The sequence below is a fragment of the Equus przewalskii genome, chromosome 17 (assembly GCF_037783145.1).
Source record: "Equus przewalskii isolate Varuska chromosome 17, EquPr2, whole genome shotgun sequence".
Taxonomy (NCBI): domain Eukaryota; kingdom Metazoa; phylum Chordata; class Mammalia; order Perissodactyla; family Equidae; genus Equus; species Equus przewalskii.
Window position 1 is genome coordinate 18,425,695 of NC_091847.1, and position 23,285 is coordinate 18,448,979.

A 23,285-nucleotide genomic window follows, 5' to 3' on the forward strand; every position below is an offset into this window, starting at 1 on the left:
TTTCTGAGATCTCCATTCTGTTCCATTGATCTATGTGTCTATTCATTTGCCAATATATGCTGTCTTTGCCAATATATACTGTAGCTTTGAGGTCAGGTAGTGTCAGTCCAATTTCTTTGGTATTGTGTTGGTTATTTTGGGTCTTTTGCTTTCCATATAAACTTTAGAATCAATTTGTTAATATCTACAAAATAACTTGCTAAAATTTGATCGGGATTGCACTGAATCTATAGATCAAGTTGGGAAGAACTGACATCTAACCATATTAAGTATTCTGATCCATGAACCCAAAATATCCTTCCATTTACATCTTCTTTTATTTCCTTCATCAGAGTTCTGTAGTTTTCTACATATTCTGTACATATTTTAGATTCACACCTAAATATTACTTTTTGTAAACAATACTGTATTTTTAATTTCAAATTTCAATTGTGCATTGCTGGTATATAGGAAAACAACTGACTCATAAATTAATCTTGTATCTCACAATCCTGCTATAATCACTTATTAGTGCCATTTCTTTTATACGTTGAGATTTTCTACATAAACAATTGTCATCTGTGAACAAAGTTAGTTTTATTTCCTTTTCTTACTGCATTTACCAGGGCTTCTAGTACAATATTGAAAGGAATAGTGAGAGGGGACGTCTTGCTTTAGCAGGAAAGCTTCTAGTTTCTCACCATTAAGTATGATGCTAGCTGTAGGGTTTTTACAAGTGTTCTTTAGCAAGGTGTGGAAGTTCCCCTCTATTCCTAATTTGCTTAGAGTTTTTATTATAAATGAGTGTTGGAGTAGACACTTTATAAAGGTTGCTTTAAATCAATCTATCCTGGAACTTCTAAACAGCATAAGATGTGAGGCAAGCAAGGTAGGCAAGAAATGAAGTTATTTAGACATCTCTTCACAATAACTGCCCACTGCAACCAAATCAAAAGCTCAGTACTGTTGTGTAATGGGGACAGGCAGAGCCAAGACACAGGAGCACGCTGACCACAGGAGCCCCTATGATGACAAAAGCCTGGGGCTTTAAACAGGAACTCACGTAAACGTAGTATCTGTTGCCTTTTAAAAGTATGTCTGCCTATACTCTGCAGTCTTTGGCAAACAGCTAAAATTCAAAACTTAGAAACTGCACACACAAGAGGAGTTGGCTCAGAACCAGAGACCCACTCCCCGAGGGGCGTTCTGCGGTGTTTTCTTACAAGGTCAGGAGAAGGGGTTGATCAACAGGTATGTGCGCCTTACTGAATTAAATACTAACGATAAAATTTGTACTCAGTTCCTCTTGCTCTATCTGCTTCTCCTTAACGTTCTCTTTTAAATCATAGCATGGTTTTAAAACACACTACTGATAAGCACTCGAAAGCTAGTTTTAGAAATTCAGCTCTAGTCACTAATTGGACAATCCTAGCAAATAACCTTAAAAAATAAACCCAAGGCCTGCGTGGTTGTGAGATTCAAACAAGATAACGTAGGGAAAAAAGCACTTAAGCACGGCATAAACGTGGAAGAGTCCTATGCGCTCTTCCCCAGGTAGGTCCTTCCCAGAGCCGCCCGCTGGGCGGAGGCTGTTCGTCAAGGACACGGGAGTCGAACGCTACATCACGCGCACCAACGGTAGAGAAAGATGGAAGTTGTGGCGTGGGGCTGCACAAAAGCAAGGTTTTTGTCTTTTTAAAGGGCCGCTAAACGCTCGACCCGAGAACTCGCCCGGATTTCACAGTCCACACCCAGGCACCACGGCGCAGCCGCCGCCCGCGTCTCTCGGCCCCCGACTCTAGGCCGGCCTCTTCCCTCCTCTCCTCCCCGCCCCTCTGCCCCTCCAATCCTAGGGCCGGCATGCACCGCGCCGACCTTTTCCTTCCGAGCCGACCCCCACCTTCGGCGCCTGCAAATGACAAGCGGCGCGGAGCATTGTGGTCCCGCGCGCGAGAGCGAGGCCGGGGGCAGGAAAAAGAAAGCAAAAGACTAGGGCGAGCCGGTAGGGAGGCCCCCCGCGCACGCGCACGGGCGGCGGCGGGGGTGAAAAGGGGCGGTGCGTCATCTACGGCGAGCGGAGTGGGGCGTGGCCGTGCGGCCTTGGCGGGGAGTCCGCGAGCCGGGAGGGGAGGGGGGTGGGTAAGGGAGCGGGCGGAGGAGGAAGTGTCATGGCGTCGGGCCGTGGAGCTTCTTCTCGCTGGTTCTTTACTCGGGAACAGCTGGAGAACACGCCGAGCCGCCGCTGCGGAGTAGAGGCGGATAAAGAGCTCTCGTACCGCCAGCAGGCGGCCAACCTCATCCAGGACATGGGACAACGTCTCAATGTGTATCCTTTCCTGTTCTTGGCCTTCCTCCGCTCACGCCCTGTCCTCCTCACAACTCGCCCGGTCGCTGGGCCTGGTGGCCCGCGAACATGGCGCCGCCACCTCGGCCTGCATGGGCTTCGGCCACGCCGTGAGGGAAGGCAGGCTCAGGCTCGGGCTCGGGAGGCCGCGAGCGGCAGCGGAGGAGGGGAGGAGGAGAGGCGTCCGGGAACGCGGGCTGGGAGGCTGCGTTGTGTAATCTGTTTGGGCCCGCGCGTGGTGGCGGCGGCGGGGGCTGGGAGTGCTGCCCAGGCGAGAGGAGAATGTTAGGCATTATCGTAGAAAAGAGGCGGCTGCTTCGACTTCTCTTCCGAGAAGGGGTTAAGAGTAGGAAGGTTAGCGATGCTGAAAGGTCTCAGTGTTTTCCGCAGCCTTTCCCCGCGCCCCTCGCGGGTTTGATGGCGGTTCTCTTGTACCTTGGGAGCGCACTGGAGGTCTTTATGTTCTTGGTGTGGTTTTGTATGGGTGTGCGCGCGCGCGTTTCAACTGTTTGATTTTGAGATTAGTCAGTCGTAGCCATTGATAAATCCTTCCTGGGCTCGCTTAATAGCAATATGAGCGTGAAATGCTCAGCAGTTAGCTATTATTACTGTTTATTTAGCGTCGAGCCTTTTCTCTCCCTCCCCACACCCCACCACAGCCCTGCGGGTTTTTTGTTTTTGTTTTGTTTCGTTAACAGTTTTTGGTTTGGTTTTGAGCCGGCGGCGTTGAAAAAGAACTATAGATCGGGAATTTTCCATCAGAATTGTTTTGCAAGTGAGATCTTGTTCTTCTCAGATATTTCCTAAATGATACGTTCCAGCTCTCAGCTTACAATAAACACTGCAATTGTTTATATGCACAGATTTTATATGCACCATTCTTTCACCAAATTCAATAGAAATGTAAGTACTGTTTTATTGTCTGTTTTTGTCTACCACTAAATTTTAAGGTAAATCGATACGCAGAAACAAGTTAGTTGATCGTTGATTTTATTGTTGGATTTAGTGTTGTAAGTTAACGGTGAAAGCAATATGCATGATAAATGTTTTGCTTCAAATGCAGGGTGATTGATTTTTTGATTTGTGATGACGCGCTGCCAGGCACTGTGTTAGCCTCTGCCAGGTCTTTTGAGCTAAAAGATAAGAAACATTTCTCTACTCAGAATTCTTACATCGGTATTAAGTTTTTCATTTAAATTCATCAAATTGTTTAATAATTTCAAATTAACGTACAGTGTATTTTAGGCAAGCCTAGTCGTTCTGTTGTGTATTTTAATCTTACTCGGCTCATATTGTTTCGAATATTGTGAATCGGGCTTAATTTAATTGCAATATTCTCTTGAAATGACCCTTTAAAAGAGTTAAATGTTCAGAAATATTTCATTTGCTTAAGATGTCAAAAGTTCCTCTTTATGACACATTAGCATTAATTGTCTACTTAAATTTTTAGTGATTCAAATGTCAAATCTTGCTTCAAACACACAATGTCAGAGGTTTGTGTATGTATATGTAGTTTTGAAGTAAAACTTAACCTCGTATACTAAGATACTGATTTTGAACATAACCTGTAAATCTTGACAAATTGAGTAATGGCGTTTAGTTGAAATTTGTCTTTTAAGTTATGAAAGATGTGACTTTGGTGTCTGTTCTTTTCAGAGTAGCATGCATACTGTCTTGCATCTGTTAACAAAGAATGTCGTGTATTGTTTAGAAATGTTTAACCCCATCTTAAATCTCACTGTATTTTTTGCTCTTTTTATCACAACTGTGTTTAGAATGCAATTCTGAAAGGTGTGTGTAGAAAAATAGACCATGGAAGACTTTATGCTATTTGTGGATTGTCATTAGGACTTTTTTGCTAAGAAAACAGTCTGTGAAAAGGTCCTTAAAATATTCTTTTTTTGGATTGGAAGGAAAACCTTCGAGGTTTAGATTGATTCCTATTTTAATCTTTTCTAAGTCTGATTTGATTTATCAGATTGGCGTGTAAGTTTATCTTGAACAATATACATTTTGGTCTCTTGCAGTCCTGGTTCCTTCTACTCTTCCTCTTTTAAATCTGTGTGATTCTTGCTCTGTTTCCATCTTCCTAGTTATTTCTTGTGCACAGAACTTAGGTCAATGATAGTGTTATGGAAGAGAGGAAGCCTTTTTGATAATAACATTTAGATTGAAGGAATTAAATTTTTATTTAAATTGTCTCCAAAGGGAGTGGTGAACTAATGAATACCAATATAAATGTGGCTTTCCTTAAGTAGCCCTTGAAAATGTTGGTCAAATCACAAGTCAAAATAGTTCTGGAAATTCTTTATGTGGGTACAGATGTCCCATTTGCTGAATCAGGCTTACTTTTTTCTATTTCTAGTAAATAGTCTCACCACAAGACTTTTTTGAACCCTCGCTCTTTCATAATTTGTCTCTCTGGCCTGGTTGGTGTACTTTAAAACAAATTATCTTGCTTTCAGCCAAAATTCACAGTTTTTATTTTAAATTGACTAGTGAAGCCCAGGTCACTTGGATTCTGACTTCCACTATTTTATTGAAATGCCATCATTCAATTAAAAAGCCAGAGTATTAATTTTTAATGCCCTACTTAGAGTCTCATGTACATGAAAGTAAACCAGCATTTTACATTGAGTCGTTATTAGGACAGTTGAAATCTCATCTTAATTTCTATTTTGAAAAGTAGCATTGCACCCTTCATATCTAGCTTTTGTCTTTTTTACCTTTGCTATTATATCAAAAGAGATTTTAATATTTGTGTTGATGCATTAGCATCAATTGCACAGCCTCACTCTTTTATCTTTTTTTCCCCCCTATTCTTTTAGGGTGAAGGGGGTGGTCTCAAATTGAATCTGAGTCACTTTTAAATTCATAGTACCCCACATTGTTGGGAAAATTTTTCTTATAGGGTTATAATGGAATGTCATAGTAAACTTAACAAAAAGCATGAATCTTCACCATAAAATAAACTGAACGCCATTCAGTAAATTTAAACCCTAACAAGCTTAAATTTTAAGATGCTAGTGGCAAACTATATCTAGTTTTATAATAAATATCATGCTTTGATCATATTAAAATTTTTTCAGTATTTCACTGGCTTCATTTTATTTCTCACATTGACAAAGGTAAAAAAAAAAAAATCTCCTAAAAGTAAAGTGCTGTTATATTTAAGAATAAAGTCAGTGTCCACATGTGTTGGTGACCCAGAAACTGTCTTTTATCATTGGGTTCTATTGTCAGTTTCTTGGAGGGTTGGATCACTATCAGCAGTAAATGACTTTTATACGTAACCTAATTAGATCAGTCTACCCTTTGCTCACTGGATGTAGTGAGGTTCATGTAATTGTGATTAGTAATTAAAGAATGGCTTTGCTGGATCAAGCTCAAGATAAATCTAGTAAAGTATAAAAAGCTCTGGAAGCAACAGTGCCTCCAAGGTATACACTGGAAGAGCATCTTCCCCAATGTCAATCTTAGAATAGATGTTGACCCAGCTTCTCTTAGAAACTGTATTCATTAATTTGGTTAGTCAAGTTTATGATAGATTTGTTTCTTATGTTAATTCCAAGTCTAATAGTTTCTCTTAAAATCAGGTTGTAAAGAGCACACTCTTCTGAGTATTTGTTGGTCATGATCTATTATCATAGTATGTCTCCAACTCACAGGGTCATTTTAATCTTTATTTTCCTCAGTTCCATTGCCTCTCTTTTGAGCTGCAGTGGTTGGAGCTGTTTATAATATGCCAGATTTAAATGTATTATAGTTCCGATTTAAATGTATTGTAGTTCTGTTTAAGGTTCCAAGAGTACACGGTTAGTTAAGGACCGGTTTCAGGACTAATGATTTTAAGGAATGACTGTAATGACTTCTAAGAATGCATCATCCATGTCATAGCTCAGTTTCATTTTATACATTTAAGGTAGATTGGTCAGCTGCTGCACGTAAGCAAATGTGTATGTTTGTGCTAAATTTTGATTACCACTTTTTACTTACAGTCTCAATTAACTTGTAGATGTCATCTGAAAATTTGAGGATGTTCTTTTTGCATTCTTTTCTTCCCCTCTAGAGACTTTAACAATTTATAGGGAGGACATTCTTTCTGTATGCAGAGAAGTGCTCACAATCTCTGTTGTTTGTCTGATAATATAGCACTCTCCCATTATAATTTTTAATAATAGTCCTTGCCGTAGAAATTTATTCAGGACTTTTTTTTTAGATTTTACCCAGTTTACACTAACTGTGTTTATTTATAGTCAAATTACTCATAAAATTGTCATGGACGATTGCCTTTTGTGAAGGAAAACAAACATTTTTGGGGAATTGGTTAGCACTCCCCCCAGAAAGAAACACATTTAAACTAGAAGGTAAGCACTGTAAAGGCAGGGGTTTTTTGTTTATTTTCTTTCTTTTTTTGGCTTTACTCCCTGTTGTGTCACCAGTACCTTACATAGAGTACTCAGTAACTGTCCGTAGCATCGATCAAATCTTGTTGCTCACAGGTCTGTTGAATGAATCCTTAGACATTTTCCTCTACCTACATCCTCCTCACATAGGTGCACTTAAAATGTTTTCTTTTATTATTGAAAACTAGTATAGGAATATGGTAAATGAAAACAGTAGAAAAAGGGATATGATAAACCTCCCTTGATCCAAGTGTGTAAGCCCTCTGCCCTATAGCATTTGCTGTTAACAGATTTTGTGTACTTTTTCAGAAATATTTTTTGCTTGTGCAAAAATATATGATACGTATATATCTTTTTCAACACAGAAAAGGGTTTTTTCCCCTAACAGTTCTTACATCTAGCACACAGCAGCAATCTGAGAACCTACAGAATTGGACTGGTCCTTGATGGGGTTAAGTGTGGCTGTTTCTGGGGAAGTAAATTTTAAAATGACACCAGAAGGGATATTAGAGATTGACCCAGTATTTCTCAACCGGGAGCAGTTTTGCCCACCATGGGACATTGGGCACTGTCCAGAGATATTTTTCATTGTCAAATGAGGGGGAAGGCGTGCTACTGGCATCTAATGGTTAGAAGCCAAGGATATTGCTAAATATCCTACAATGCACAGGACAGCCCCCCCCATAACAAAAAGTTACTGGTCCAAAATGTCATTGGTGCTGAGGTTGAGAAAACCCTAAAGAGTTGAGGGAAGGAGACTGAAGCTGTATCATCTTCACTAGATTAATTTTTAGTGTTTGGTGAATTTAATCTGTTCTAGTAAAAAATGTCTGTCTGTCTGAAATTCCTTGGGACCTTAAGGACAAAGATCACATTTGTAATCTTTTTCTAATTGAGGGCTTTAGGGAAACTATTTTTGGTATTCCTAAAATCTAAAGTTTAATTTGTTAATAAAGGTTGCCTTTCTGTGAAGTACTGTTTCTCTTAGCCTCTATTTTGAGCTCTTTATGAATTTCTCATTATAATATGAGTAAATACCTTTCTGGTTTGCCTTTTAACTTTGTTTTCCGTGGTTTTTTTGATATAAAGTGATTTGGTTAATCATATCTGCTGGTCTTTCATTTTGCTTTATTACCTCTATGCTTATCTGGAGATAAGTGTCCACCTGTATTTATTTACTGATTTCATGGGAAGAGTATCTTGGTTTGGTTGTTTTTCCTTCTTAGGTTTATTTTGGTATGCGGTTCTTGAACATTTGTTTGAGGTTGATGTCCCCTTTCTTAATGCAGATAGGAAGAATCATAAAGGTCAAATACCTTGTCTGAAGTCACAGAGTGACAGAAGCAAAAATCACACCCAGATCTAGACTCCGTAGCTCATGCAATTATCGCCACTATAAAATCCTCAAGTATTTGTTACTAGAAATCTCTTCGTCTCCCTGAAGTTTTTCACTGAAAGCAGTATGTGTAAAGCTTTTGTGATGTGCCGCTTGTGATTCACCAGCCACCTGGATCAGAATTATCAGGATGCTTGTTAAAAATATACTTTACTGGGCTGTGCCTTAGACCTATGTAATCAGGGTATTTGTAGCAGGACCTGGGATTGTTTACCTTAACAAGCTTCCCAGGTGATACTCATGTCTGCCAGAGTTGAAGACCATTGGTTTAAATTTTGCTTTTTCCTCTGTCTCTCTCTGAATCCATTGTTATACTCTGATCATGTTTCTAGGAGTCAAATCAGCATGTGTTTCAATCCTTTACCTTCTAAAGTGCCTTGTGAAATCTGAGTGGTTGTTTATGTTATAGCTCACTTCTACTTCTGCCTTTTCATTTAATGAAGCAATTAATCCAGGAATAATCTTATTCAAAATCCATTAATACTGTGGGGAAATACTGCAGTGCCGTCCAGTAGAACTTTCTGCAGTAATGGACTATTCTGTATCTTTGCTGTTCAAAATGACAGATAACTAACCAAACACCTGTTTCCTGGACTGTAAATTTGAGATTATGAGACTAGATGATTTCTAAATTCCTTTTCAACTATAAGTTGCATGGATGACAATTTATGAAACTCTCACTGTAACAGGCACTTTACTCATCTCAGCTAAAGCATTATCCTCCTGAGGAAACAGATGCAGTTACTAAGTGACTTGTCCAAAATCAGAGCACCCATTACGTGATTGGCATTTGAACCCAGGTCCCTTGCCTGATCCTATGCTGTAGTTCTCACTTTTGTCCTACCCTAATATGTTTAAGAAATAGGACACACTAACTATGATGCCAGTGGTTTCTAAGGAGGAGATGAGTAGACAAGTAAACAATGAAAATACTCTCTGGTTTTGATTTGCTTACCTCATTGGATAAAATCCAGTGAAGTCCTCTTTTAAATTAGACCCCACATTCCTCTTTCAGTCATATATCAGTCTTAGCATTTATGCATTGTGCATCTCTATTTTTCCGTATGGCGCTTTCTCTGTGCTTTCTCTCTGCTTTCCATGTGAGTATGATGTGTCAGGTTTTAAGACTCAGCTGAAGTTCCACCTCTTCATAAAGCATTCCCCAAATAACTCCACTCTTCCACTTCTAAATTTCTATCTCTGATCTTATCTTAGGTCCTGTTCACATCCTATTGTATTCCATCTGTTTGGAGTCGTTTACTGTTATAGCATAACTGCATATGTGAGATGAAGTGTTTTCCCCTTTTATTATAAAATAAAACACAAACATATAAAACCACCAGAGTATAGCTTAATGAATTATTATAAGGCAGACAACCTTGTAACCACCACTCAAGTCAAGAAAAAGAACTTTGGTAACTACCCGACAAGTGCCTTCATGTGTCGTCCTGATGTCAACCCCTTCCCTCCCTCTACAAAGTAACCAGTATCCTTGTTATATAGTAATCACTTTCTTCAGTTTCTTTATAGTTTTATCATCCAACTCTGCGTTCCCAAACACCTCAGTGTAGTCTTGCCCATTATTAAAAATTTTGATATGTCTTTTAAGTCTCTCAGTATACTGGTTTCCCCTCCATCCCTTTCTTTCACTTAAATTTTACCTATTGGAGGACCTAAGGCATTAGACCTGTAGAGTTTCCTACTGTCTGGATCTTGCTGATTTTATACTTATGGTGCAGTTAAATCACTTTCCTTTGGTCTTGTATTCTCTGCAGATTGCCAGTTGGATTCAGAACTTTGATCGGACTCATTTTAGATCAGTTTAGCAAGACTACAGGTGGTGTTATGTTCTTTCATCAAGAGGCACCTAATTTGTCTCTCTTTTTGAGGTGTTAGCAGCTGTTAATATTCAGTGCCTAGATCCTTTCATTGGTGATACTCTAATTCTGTCATTTCTTCTTCATTTATTAATTGGGATATTTTTATAATGAAATGCTGTGAATCATCCACTATTTCAACACTCAGTGGTACAGTTCCTATAGACAAGGCAGGATAAATACTTGATGTTTGACCTATATTTACCACCTTTGTTGAGATATAATTCACATACCATGTATTTCACCCATTGAAAGCTTGCAGTTCAATGGTGTTTTCATATATTCACATTTATGCATCAATTTTAGAAATTTTCATTACCCCAAGAAGAAAAACCACAACCTTTAGCCTTCTCTCCCCATTCATCCCCCCAGGCTATTCTCGACATTTCCTATAAATGGAGTCATACAACTTATGGTCCTTTGTGACTGGCCTCCTTCACTTAGCACGTTTTCAAGGTTTATCTGTGTTGTGGCTTGTATTAGTGCTTCATTTATTTTTCTTGCTGAACTACCATGACACCTCATTTTATATATCCATTCATCAGTTGATAGACATTTGGATTGTTTTCACTTTTTGGTTATTAGATTGCTGGTATGAACATTTACGTTTAAGTTTTTGTGTGGACGTATGTTTTGGTTTCTCTTGGGTATATACCCAGGAGCTGAATTGCTGGACCATATGGTAATTCTATACCCTAATAATCTTGGATGGCTTCTTCACTGTCTGTTATAGCAAGACACTCCAGTTTCGTCTTCTACATTTCCTGCTCCATAGGTGGAACTGGTCATTTCTTTGAGAAACCCTGCCCACTTTTAATAGGAAGTGGTATTTTAAGACCACAACCCAGACACTAGGTATGCTCATTCTTACTACGTTGGTCTTGTTTCTAGGCATCTTCAGTGAACAGAGTTAGGAAATATATAGTACAGTAAATAATATGTTCACTATGTGCATCCATATATTGGATGTTTATTATTCATTTACACATGAAATATGTGTTAGCTGGACTTGTTATATGTTTATTTGAAATATGTACTTAGAATACATCAGGAGTTCATTCTGATTTAAGACAGCATTTTTTACTTACTCTCTTTTGTATTACATCTCTGTGACCTTTCTTTCACACAAAAAATTTTAGTTCTCAAGAATGTAGGATGATACAATTTAAATATCTCATAAGCACTTGTTAACTTAATCCCACATTACACAAATAAGTTTCAGAATAACAGTACTACCAGCACCAATATAATTGTTGAGAAGAGTTAAATGTTTTTGCTTTGCTCTCCCCTCTCACCCCTGGTTTTTAAAAGTTGTACTATATCTACATTATGTTAAATAGCCATTACAAAACTCTCCCTTTTAATCCTCACTTAATCTTAGTTCTGCTAGTAACTATATATTTGTTATTCACTACCAGTGCTTATGTTGAAGTCTCTGTAGTCATTTGGATCATTTGAAGTTCTCTTGAACATCATGGAAACAATGTTCTCTGAATCTTTACATGTTGATAATAGTTTGTGCCCTTCATACTCAAGGTCAGTTTTGCTGGATATAAAATTCTTGGCTCATGCTTTCTTTTCTTGAGTATCTTAAATATGTAACAACTCTTTTCTGGCATAAAGCATTGCTGGCAGTTTGGGTGGTGATCCAATTTTCTTAAATTTATTTTTGCCTAAATGGCCAGATGATTTTTTTTCCTTTAAAATCATGTAATTTGAGATTGATGGATAGGCCACAAGTCACATAGGACAGCAGATATATATGGGTCTGATGATAACCATCATTCAGACCTTCTCAGCAGCAGCACAGTGCAGGGAGCTGCTGGCCCCAAGATGTGGCCTGGTGGGTGAGACAGACCATATCCAGGCCAGGTAGCAAATTGTGCATGCGTGTCCTGTGCTCACTCAGAATCCTGGTTTCCTGTACTCTGACCTCTAGTCCAGGCAGAGTAGGAATAGACCTGGCAACAGATGGGGACTAAGAAAACAAAAAAAATAATTCTAGTAGTTTTACTACAATGTGTCTTGATGTTGATTGTTCTGGGTTAATATACTTCGGTGTGTGATATCCTCTTTCAGTATGTGCTTCCACATCTCTTTTGCTTAGGTTTCATGTTTTGAATCATTTTCTTAATGTCTCTTAGTTTGGAGGTAGGTCACCTTTTTACTTTCTTGTTGGGTGGTAAAATATACATAAAATTTATCATTTTAACTATTTTTAGGTGTACAGTGGCATTAAGTATATTCACATTGTTGTGCAACCATCACCACCAGCCATCTTCAGAAGATTTTTTCTTCTCAAACTGAAACTGTTCTCATTAATCAAACTCCATATTCTCCTCTCCCCTAGCCCCTGGAACCACCATTCTACTCTCTGTGAATTTTACTGTTCTTGGTGTCTCATATAAGTGGAATCATACAGTATTTGTCCTTTTGTGTCTGGCTTATTTTCACTTAGTGTCTTCAAGATTCATCCGTGTTGTAACATGTGTCAGAATTTCATTCCTTTTTAAGGGTGAATTATATTCCATGGTATGTATGAACCACACTTTGTTGATCCATATATCCATCAATGGACAGTTGGATTCCTTTTACCTTTTGGCTGTTGTGAATAATGCTACTATGAACATGGGTCTACAAATATCTTGCTCAAGTCCTTGCTTTTAGTTGTTTTGGATATGTACCCAGAAGTGGAATTCTGGATCATGTTGTGAGTCTGTGTTTAATTTTTAGAGGAATTGCCGTATTATTTTCCACAGAGACAGTACCATCTTACATTCCCACTAGCAAAGCACAAGGGTGTCAGTTTCTCTACATCCACACCAATACTTGCTCTTTTCTGGTTTTCTGATGATAACCATCCTGATGGCTGTGAAGGGGTATTTCATTGTAGTTTTGATTTCTGTTTCTCTTATAACTACTGATGTTGAGCGTCTTTTCATGTGCTTGTTGGCATTTATGTATCTTCTTTGGAGAAATATCTATTCAAGCAAGTCCTTTGTCATTTTTTTAATTAGGGTTTTTTATTGTTAAGTTGTAGGAGTTCTTTGTATATTCTGGATATTAGTTAATCCTGTATCAGGTACATGATTTTAAAATATTTTCTCCCATTTTGTGGGCTGTCTTCACTTTTTTGGTGTACAAAAGTTTTTAATTTTGATGAGGTCCAATTTACCTATTTTTTCTGTGGTTGCTTGCACTTTTGGTGTCATACCTGAGAAATCATTGCCAAATCCAAAGTCATGAAGCTTTTCCTATTTCCTTCTAAGAATTTTATAGTTTTAGTTCTTACATTTGGGTCTTTGATCCATGGTGAGTTAATTTTTGTATGTGATGTAAGGTAAGGGTGTGATTTCATTCTTTTGCATGCGGATACCTAGTTTTACCAGTACCATTTGTTGAAAAAAAAATTTTAAGTAATTCTTTATAGTGTGATTTTGTTGCTTTAGGGACAACTGTTCTAATTTTTTGTCATAGTATCTTTATATGACCTAAATACTCTTCTGTTGCTCACTTTTATAACAGATTAGTTTTCCTGAGCTTTAAGTAGATGTGCTTCAGAGTAGTTTTTCTAACTTCACAGAGCTCCCATTTCTTTTGTATAATATTCAGAAATGTACCAGCTTGCTTTCTGAGGTTTCCTGACTGTGTTTCCCTCTCTCATTTTTATCTTCTCTTTCACTTGTCCCTATCCTGCCAATTTTGTTTTTGTTCCCAGAGGTTTCTCTTCAATATGGAATCCTGGCAGAATGCCTTGGGAGATCAATTTCATAAGTTCATAGAAGTTAGCTTCAACCCTTTAAGCCCCATTCTAGGACTCTTGCATCCACCTACTTACTTAACTTGGCAAAACTCCTCCCAGATTTAACTGCTGTTCTCAAACTGGCCCATCATGACTTCCAAGCCTGTTAGCTATTTTGAGGTTCTTCTGTTATCAAGTCCAGGCCAAAATGCCCCATTACTTCCCTTCCTTCTTGTTGCTTAGATGCTGATACTGTGTAGGTATTGTGGTTACACAGTAGCCTGTTTTTGTGTTTCCAGAGTTCCTAGGAATGCCTTGTCAAGTGGTTTGGTTATAAATAACCACGGAGTTTTGGTTTTGCTATCCTGTTACCCAAGTGTCAGAATTCTTCAGATGTAAGACATTAAAAGGTTATCCTCAGTCGCTTTAGGAGGTGATATGCTAATTTCTAATCATACTACAATAGACTGTAATCTAAATGTCCTTAATAGATATAAGTCCTTCTGGGAAGATAACAGATGATTTTTTAGGAATAGTTAAAATCACTTGAAGTTTATTTGTTAAACAAGGAGAATGATCCATCTGGGAGAGTTTATTGGTAGACATAAAAAAGCATGTATAATATTCTTGATTTTCTCAAATTGATTCTGAAAAGAAATCTGGAAAGTTTTCCGAAAAGCTTTAATGTTACTTTGAAACATAGGCACTTTATCTGCCTAATTACAGGTATGTTGGCTGATGGAGTGTATTGACTATATATTAGACAAGTCTTTATTAAGCAGTTTTTCCCCCCAAAATTAGACAATTGTAAAATAGTCAAATAATTTAAACCTTTTCTATGTACACACACCTACGTGTGTGTTTGTCTTGATAGTTCATATGCTTCTATGGTGATTTAGCTTATTTGTTCCAGAACTTAGAAAGCATTTTATACAGTTTGGTAAGGTAGTGATTCTAAACTAAGTCTGGTGTGTAGAATAGAGCAGATTGTTACGTTAACAGATATGCATTGAGTGTTTGCATTGGCTAAGACACACACAGCTCTCTGTATAAAGACTGACTTTATGTAATTTATAAACTGACCTTGAAGGCATTTTTTGAACAGCTATTCTGAAGATGTTTTTAGTACATAAAATTAGTTACGGTAACTTTTTTCAGTGAAAATAAAATTAGATCACTGTACATTCTACTATAAACGTGTCTGCTCATGCTAGTGAATGGGGAAAGTGATAGAAACCTTACCACCCTACATTATTTTGGAGCATTAACTTCATATATTATACTTAAGTAAGTTATGGTTCTAGTTATAAAGCTGGCTTATTAAGTACTCCTTATATGATCATATGTAAGAAAATAAATGTAATGTAAAGTTATTCTCTAAGTTGAGTCTGATACAGAAAAAGAAACGAATGAGGACTATAGACGTTCACCTACTGTTCAGTGTCAGAGTTTTTAATGTTGTGGCTTTCATGGCTTGTACTTAATGACAGTGTGCTGTATGTTTACATGACAGGAGTTATCCCACAAACATTGAGTGCGTGTTATGTGAGAAGCAGTATCCAAAATAGTGGTTTTTTTTTTTTTAAGACATAGATAGTGCTTTCCCTAAGGGGCTAATATTCTAGTGGGAGAGGAGAAAAAAACTTTAGTTGTTTACTTTAAACTTTCTTATGTGGGAATAATTAGGAACAGTATTCAGTTTGAGCCATTTTGTGATGCCTATGAACATGTAATACATTTTAATTAGTTTTACGTAGTTTTAATGAATTTTCTTATCAGCATGTCAGCTATGTGCTTAAACCTGTACTAATATGTATATCTATATAGCCGCTAACTAGAAGTGGTTAATTTCCTGTTTCTTTACTATTTTAACGAGGTTGCTAGAAAAGTTTTAATTACGTTTATGGTTCACGTCTCTCTTTGACAGTGCTGGTTTGGACTATAAACTCTTAAAAGTAATACCAGTTACTAATGGAATGTATAGACATTTTAATATATCAACAAATAAAATTACTATTGTAATTCAATATTAAATTGATGGCTTATTTAGAAGTTGAAAAAATAGGAACAATGGTTCCTTTCTGGTCTAGAATCATAAGACCATGAAAACTGACATAATTCCATGCTTGGAAAAAAAAATAACTGAGAGAGTAGGGAAAGGAAATTCGGAGGATTTGGGGGCAGTCTTGAAATGGTGTAGGGATTCACAGAGGATACCAGATTTTTACAAGCTCCCCACATCCTTAGATAGATGCTGTAGATAGTGTGTATTATTCTACCTCAGTGCCTGGAGTTTTGGGTGCCGAATGGAAGTAGCTATTTGAATTAGTGTTATGGTTCATTTTATGTGGACTTAAACAGAATCTCTTCATTTTCGTTAACCAAACAAGCAAATTAATGGTTTTCTGAAATACTTGCATAATTTAATGTAAAAGTTAATCATTGTTTAAGAAATGGATAGTATATACCTTCTGAAAATGAAAACTGATTCTGCTTTTAAATTAACAAATGTGCAGTAAAGTTATACATTGTTAAGGTGAATGTTGTTTACCGTTATTCGTTGTGCTATTATTTGGCTTTTGGTTTCCTTGAAATTTCCTTTGTTGATCTGTGTACACTGAATATTTAAAAGAGATGTCTTTTAGCTCCTTTTGTTAAACATCTTTATTGAAATATAATTTACATACCATAAAATTCACCCATTTACAATGTACAATTCAATGGGTACATTTACAGAGTTGTATAACCATCATCACAGTCTGAATTTATATTTTCATCACCTCAAAAAGCAACCCTATACACATTAGCAGTTGCTCACTGATTTCTCTCCCTCTCACAACCCTGGGCAACCACTAAATTATTCTTTGTCTCTATAAATTTGTCTACTCTGGACGTTTCATGTAGATGGAATTATGCAATATGTGGTCTTTCATTTAATGTAATTTTTCCAGGATCCATCCGTGGTATAGTGTAGCATGTATCAGTACTTGATGTCTTTTTATTGCTGAATAACATCCCTTGCATTGTGTGGATAAACCTCATTTTATTTATCCATTTATCAGTCAGTGGACATTTGGGTTGTTTCTGCTTTTTGACTTTTATGAATAATGCTGCGGTGAACATTTGTGTACACGTTTTTTGTGTGGGGACAAGTTTTTATTCCTCTTGGATATATACCTAGGAGTGGAATTGTTGGGTTGTATGGTAACTCTAGACCTCAATAATCTTGTATAGCTTTTTAAAAACATTTTGAGAAACTACCAAACTGTTTTCCAAAGTAGCTACACCATTTTTACCTTCCCACAAGCAAAGTATAATGGTTCCAATTTCTCCACATCTTTGTCAACACTTGTCGTTGTCTGTCTTTTTCATCCTAGCCATCTTATTATAGCATCCTAGTGAAAGTAAAGTAGTATCTCATTGTGGTTTTGATTTGTATTTTCAAAATGACTAATGATATTTAGCATCTTTTGATGTGTTTTGGCCTTTTGTGTGTCTTTGGAGAAATGTCTACCCAGATCCTTTTTCCATTTTTTAAATTCTGTTGTCTTTTTATTAAGTTGTAAGACTTCTTTATATGTTCTAGATACCAGTCCCTTATCAGATACATGATTTGCAAATATTTTCTCTAGTTCCATGGGTTCTGTTTCACTTTCTTAATGGTATTTGTAGCACATGTATCCAGTTTATTAGTATTTTTCTTTTGTCACTTTTGCTTTGATGCTGTAGGGAAGGAAGAACATTTCCTCTACCCCCTCTAGGTCCTTCTGGCAGGGCTACAAATTAAATTGACATGAGAAGGAATAACAGGAGAAAATCAAACAAAACTTTATAACATGTATACATTGAGAGACACTCAGGTAAACTGAGCAACTCAACAAAATGGCCAAACTGCCAGCTTAAATACCATCTTCAGCTAAAGACAAAGGAGGATGTTGAGGGTAGTGGTTTGGGGCTTCAAATGGGAGGAAGGTAATTCACATGGAAATGGAAAAGCAAATGTTAGACAACTGTTTACTGGGCATGTGGCCCAAGAGACGGAATTTCCGTAAGATGGGCTTGTTGGTGCTTTTCTTATCATACCTATTTTACATTATACTATAGTTATCTCATGGTATTAGCTCCTTCCTGGATCAGGCCTTCTATCTCAAATTCTTTTAGGCAATTTGGGGCAAGGCCAAAGTTTTCTTTCAGTCTTTTGTTCTATCAAGGTAAAGAGACACAGTTTGGGGTGGCTGATTCTGATCCCCCGCAATGTCATATCTAAGAAAGCATTGCCTGATCCAAGGTCATGATGATTTATTTCTGTTTTCTTCTAAGGGTTTTCATAGTTTTGTCTCTTACATTTAGCTCTGTGATCCATTTTGAGTTAGTTTTTTTTTTTGTTTATGGTGTAAAGAAGGGGACTGACTTCATTTTTTTGCGTATGGGTAGTATACAGTAGTCCTAGCACCATTTGTTGAAAAGACTATTCCTACCCCATTGAATTATCTTGGCACTCTTGTTGAGAAATCAATTGACCATAAATGTTAGATGTTTGTTTCTAGACTCTCAGTTCTATTCCACGATCTGTGTCTTTTCGTCTGCCAGTACCACATAGTCTTGATTACTGTAGCTTTGTAGTTAAGTTTTGGGTTCAGGAAGTATGTCTTCCAACTTTGTTCTTCTTTTTCAAGATTATTTTGGCTTTCTGGGTCCCTTGCATTTCCAGATGCATCTTAGGCTCAGCTCATCGGTGTCTGAGAAAAAAGGAACCTGGGATTTTGATAAGTATCGTGTGGATCTATAGACGGAGAATACTGCTGTCTTCACAATATTAAGTTTTCTGTAACATTTGTTCTTATTTATTTAGTCATCTGAAGGAAAGTGGACTTTTGTAGGATTTGTAAAGAATATTTGAATACCTATGCAATGTTAATGTTCTTGTTTCACCATACTATATGAGTGTTGTAGGCTGGTAAGAGCTGAGTGTATATGGGAGAGTACACACTTAACTATGAAATGCTAAGTGTACTTTAAACTATAAGTTGATTTTTTTTTTAATTTTAGAAACAAATTTATAATGGTGAGGTACTCAAATAAATTTTAAAATGCCAGATTATATTTAAGCATATTAAACATATTTAAATATAATGTAATTACTCTATGGAAATCAAGTTTTATTCTCTTAATCAGTACTGCTTTTCAGCAATGCTGAATACTGATATTTTTCAGTTTTTATGAAGCTCACTCTTTGAAATGTAATTAGATGTCCCAGATAACATCCAGTGTGAAGATTTTTTTAATTCTCAATATAAATTTTCTCGTGTTGCAGTATTACACTCATCCATAATTATATGGGTAGGAAAGCAACTAAAATGCCAAGCTGAGTTAATGACATTTTCTGTAATACTGTAATGCCAGTCTTTTCATTGCAGCAAAATAAAATATTTAAACCACATTTGAGATTGTACTGGAATTTTGGTTTAATTGGTTTGGGCTTGGTGATCTTTTTTTTATTAACAAATGGACATTTTGACCTATTCCTTTTCTTCTTTGCTGGGAGCTGTGCCTCTCTTGTTTTTCCTTATGTCTAAGTTTCTACTCCCTTTTTCCTATTCTAGGAACTTCTTTCTGTGAGTCTTTGCTAAAGTTATTCCATTACTGGTTTTCCTTAACTATATCCTTAGGCAAGTGATTTCCAAATTTTGAGCTGTGATACCTAGAACTAACTGAATGTTTATTAATGAAGCCATTTTCAAGGCACAGAAAATAGTTATTGTTGACTTAGTTGAGGGAGGGGTAGTGTTGGACTAGTTAAGAGACGGGAGAAATGGCTTCACCTACCTGTAGGACCTAAGATGAACTATAAGAACAAAATAGAATGAGCCTGTTGATGATGTCTCAGCAAAGAGAAAGCAGAATTTGGTGAGGAAGATTGGCCCTGAGCTAACGTCTCTTGCCAGTCTTCCTTTTTTTTTTCTCTCTCCCCAAAGCCCCAGTACATAGTTGTATATCCTATTTCTAGGTCACTCTAGTTCTTCTATGTGGGATGCTGCCACAGCGTGGCTTGATGAGTGGTCTGGTGTAGGTCCATGCCCAGGATCGAAACCAGCGAACCCTGGGCCACCAAAGTGGAGCAAGCAAACTTAACCACTTGGCCACAGGGCCAGCCCTGAAAGCAGACTTTGGAGTCTTGTCTTTGCTTTTGTTAGGGCTTTTTTTGGATTACGAAATTTAAAACTGAAGAGTAATAAGACAGCTATGGCTAGTTCTTAAATACAAATGTACATGCAAGTGTATGCACAAAATTAATTACTAAAAGAATAAAGACAAGGATGATTCATTTGAAACTGACTGTAGACTCGTCTTCAGTGACTTGGAAATTACCCAGGCTTTTTGTTAATTCAGACTTGACCAGCTGTCAAGTTTGAAGCCAGCAACGGAGAGTGAAGAATATCAGCAGTGAGGGCATCTTGAGCAGAAAGGGGAGACAGCGACCAGGAATGGGCAGGGGGAGAAAAAATGGAGAAGGAAGGGAGTCAGATCAAGAGCTAGAAATGGAAACGTATAAAAGAATAGAAAAGGAGAAGGGTGAAAACAGCTGGAGGGCGAAAAGAAGAAAGGAATATGGGTGTAATCATTGAAGTAATATCAAGTATCATAATTTCAGTGTTTGAATCTGCTTAGTTAGGACTACAGTGGAACCTTTAAAGAATTGAGTTTAACCGTGAAAGGAAGAAGGTGAGCAAGAAAGAAGGGAATTTTAAAAAGTGTTACATCACTTGTTAAATTTAAGATCGACACTAACAATATACCATTGTTGTTTAATTTTTCAACATATTAATGATAGTATTTGAGTCATATTACTATGGGGCACTATTCTAAGTGCATTACATATATTGATTCATTTAATCCTCGCCACAACTGTATAAGCAGATACTATTTCTCCCATTTTACAGATGCAGAAACTGAGCCACAAAGAGAGTAAGTAATTTGCCTAGGCTAGTCAGATAACAGAGCCAGGATTCCACTGAGGCAGTCTGACTACTGTGCTACAGCTGTGTTCATCACCTCTGCCTCCCCCTCTCCATGATTTATATGGTATATTCTTGTAGAAATTTATCTTGTTTTGAGAATGTAATATTCCCTTGAAATAGTTGTACATCTACTAGAGTGAGAAACTCTGAACACTGTTTAAAAATCTATTTTTCTTCCCTTTATTTATAGTAATTAGAGAAAGTTTATTAAACTAGGTACCAGAACACAAAGACGGATAGTGCGTGGTCTCTGTTCCCAGTGGACTGAATCTCAGTTGTAATTGTTTGTTCACTTGAACCAACCAAGTATCTACTCCAATACTGGTATAAATTCTTTGACTTTGAACCAAGTTTACATGTGCTAATGAATGTTTGTTGCCTTGAAAAGCATGCTCACCTTTAAGAGCTACAAACCAACTAGTAACATTGCCATTACTTAAAGCTTTTGGAGTTCTTTTCCTTTTGACAAACCACACAACAGAATCAGCTTTCCATACAAAAAGCAGTAGTACCTAGTTTGATTGCCTTCCTTAGTCATTCTTAAAATTAAAGCTTCACATGGATATTCACAAAGTATTTATCTAAAAAGGTATTTTGTTTTGTTTTGTTTTTACAGCCCTGATGGAGTAAAATGTTTGCAGGCTGTAGAGGAGGAAATGTGAATGGAGTTAGTGGATTTCACCAGGAACTTTGGAAGAGTGTTGGGTATAATTAGTGTTGCACTGGAGGAGGATGAGAATTGAGCCCTATTTAGAGGGAACAGAAAGACTTCTTTGAGGAGTGTGGGTAAATAAACCAGGAATCTACCCTGAAGATTATTGCTTAGCTCCCTGAATACTTAATTTTTTAAATTATTTCTAGAACTTTAGAATCGTTCACTAGTATGCCTACTTCATTTCCATTGAGACTATCTTTAAGGAGAAAAGCTTGGGGTCTGGAAGTACTTCTTGATATTGAGGCTTGCAAAAAGTCTGAAGAGGATGGAGCTGTGACTGGGAATCCTATGAGATTTTACCGAGAAAAACTCATTGGAGATTTTAAAAGTGCCTGTTAGACAAGTAAGAGAAATTCTGGATCATGTGGAGTTAGGAAGAAAGTTAGAGTATTAATACGTTCAGTCTGATTTGACTTTTGACTTGAGCCTCTATTGCTTTACTCTGATAAATTTGAAAGCTGGCTTAGCCATTCCCCTTCTAGACATGAATGAGATAATAAATGAGAGACCATGGGAAACTGAGAGTATCTTCATTTTATTTAGCTTAGTGTTTCTTGCATTCCTTACCTTGGTATTAGCTCTTAAGTTTTTATTGTGGCATTTGGAATACTTTGAATTTAGTATTGATGCCTTTATGTTTAAATATGGATTATCCACATGTCATTCATTCAGGAAATATATTGAACAGCAGCTGCACAATGCTGGATAATGGGAACATAAATGAATAACTCAGTCTCTGTTTCAAGCTGCTTCTAGACTGATGGGACAGAGAAAATAAACCAGCATACAATATGAGTACAATGACAGAGGAATGCACAGTTTCCTACTGAATAAAATGGGCATTTCATCTGACTTGGGAATTTTACCTTGGGAGGAGGTGATCTTCTGAGTTAAGCCTTTAAACAGAAAAAGAGTTAATCAAACAGACAAAGTAGGTAGCAGTGGTTGGAAATTTTAAGTATGTGGGAAAAGAACTGAGTTAGGAAATAATTATCTACTCTCAGTTACCTTACACTTTCTACCTCTCAAAACACCCCCCCATGACTGCTATTAAAAGAATATTAACTAATTTGGATGTTGCTTAATTAAATCTGTTGTAAAGAATAACAGTTTACTCTAAATCTATGAAAACTAAGAATAAGTTGCTTTTTTGAGCATTCTCAATTTTTTAAATCTTTTTTTTTGTTGTAATTTTAATTTTAAAAGATGGAAATAAGTTGAAAGTCCAAGTTGAAATTATTCAGTCCTTTCAAGGTAACATTGTTTCTGGTTGTTTGGAGCCAAACTCACTTAATTTTAGGTCTGTTTTAAAGATTTGTACAGCAGGAAGAGAACTTCTTGAAGTCATTTTTACTCCATTTAACTCATCTGCAAATGCAGTTGGACTAGAGAAAGTCTCTTTCAGATCCAGAATCCAGTAATTAAATTTCATGTCTCAGCAATGATATTTATAAGTTATTTTAAAAGCTCTCAGAGGAAAGGGTCTACTTTCTGTATATCAGAAATCTTATGTTAACTACCCAAATCATGTAGCATGATTTATGCCTCTTTCTCCCTCTTCCCCCTTGGCATTGTTTCTGTAAAGTGATTGATGACCCCCAAGATATAGTGAGACTCAGATGTTCATCTCTTTAAAAACATTATACCTGAATCTTGACATTTAGAAATTATCTTACTGTGAGAAATTTCTTGTATGTTATCTTAGAATGTTATTTGAGTTTGAGGTATGCCTGTTTTCTGAGTCAGCAATTATTTGGTTTATTATTATCTTTTTGGGTAAATATTAGTTCAAAATTGATGTTTCTCT

The 23,285-nt window shown here is 37.0% G+C and overlaps 1 protein-coding gene across 6 annotated transcripts in view; it reads left to right on the forward strand.

Moving 5' to 3' along the window:
* The first annotated feature begins 1,913 nt into the window (after positions 1-1,913).
* The window catches only part of CCNT2 (cyclin T2), a 42,139-nt gene continuing 20,767 nt past the window's right edge, over positions 1,914-23,285 (forward strand). For 2 of the 6 annotated variants that reach the window (XR_546761.2, XM_008531605.2), the window contains exons 1-2: positions 1,919-2,305; positions 3,145-3,226. Coding sequence is in view for 2 of the 6 variants with exons in the window: in XM_008531605.2 (XP_008529827.1) it covers positions 2,148-2,305; positions 3,145-3,226 (240 nt within the window). In the remaining 4 variants the exon portion in view is untranslated. Of the gene's footprint in view, positions 2,306-3,144; positions 3,227-20,685; positions 20,711-21,379; positions 21,822-23,285 lie in introns of all 6 variants that reach the window. The other 4 variants (XM_070581239.1, XM_070581237.1, XM_070581238.1 and 1 more) reach the window with 4 other exon arrangements.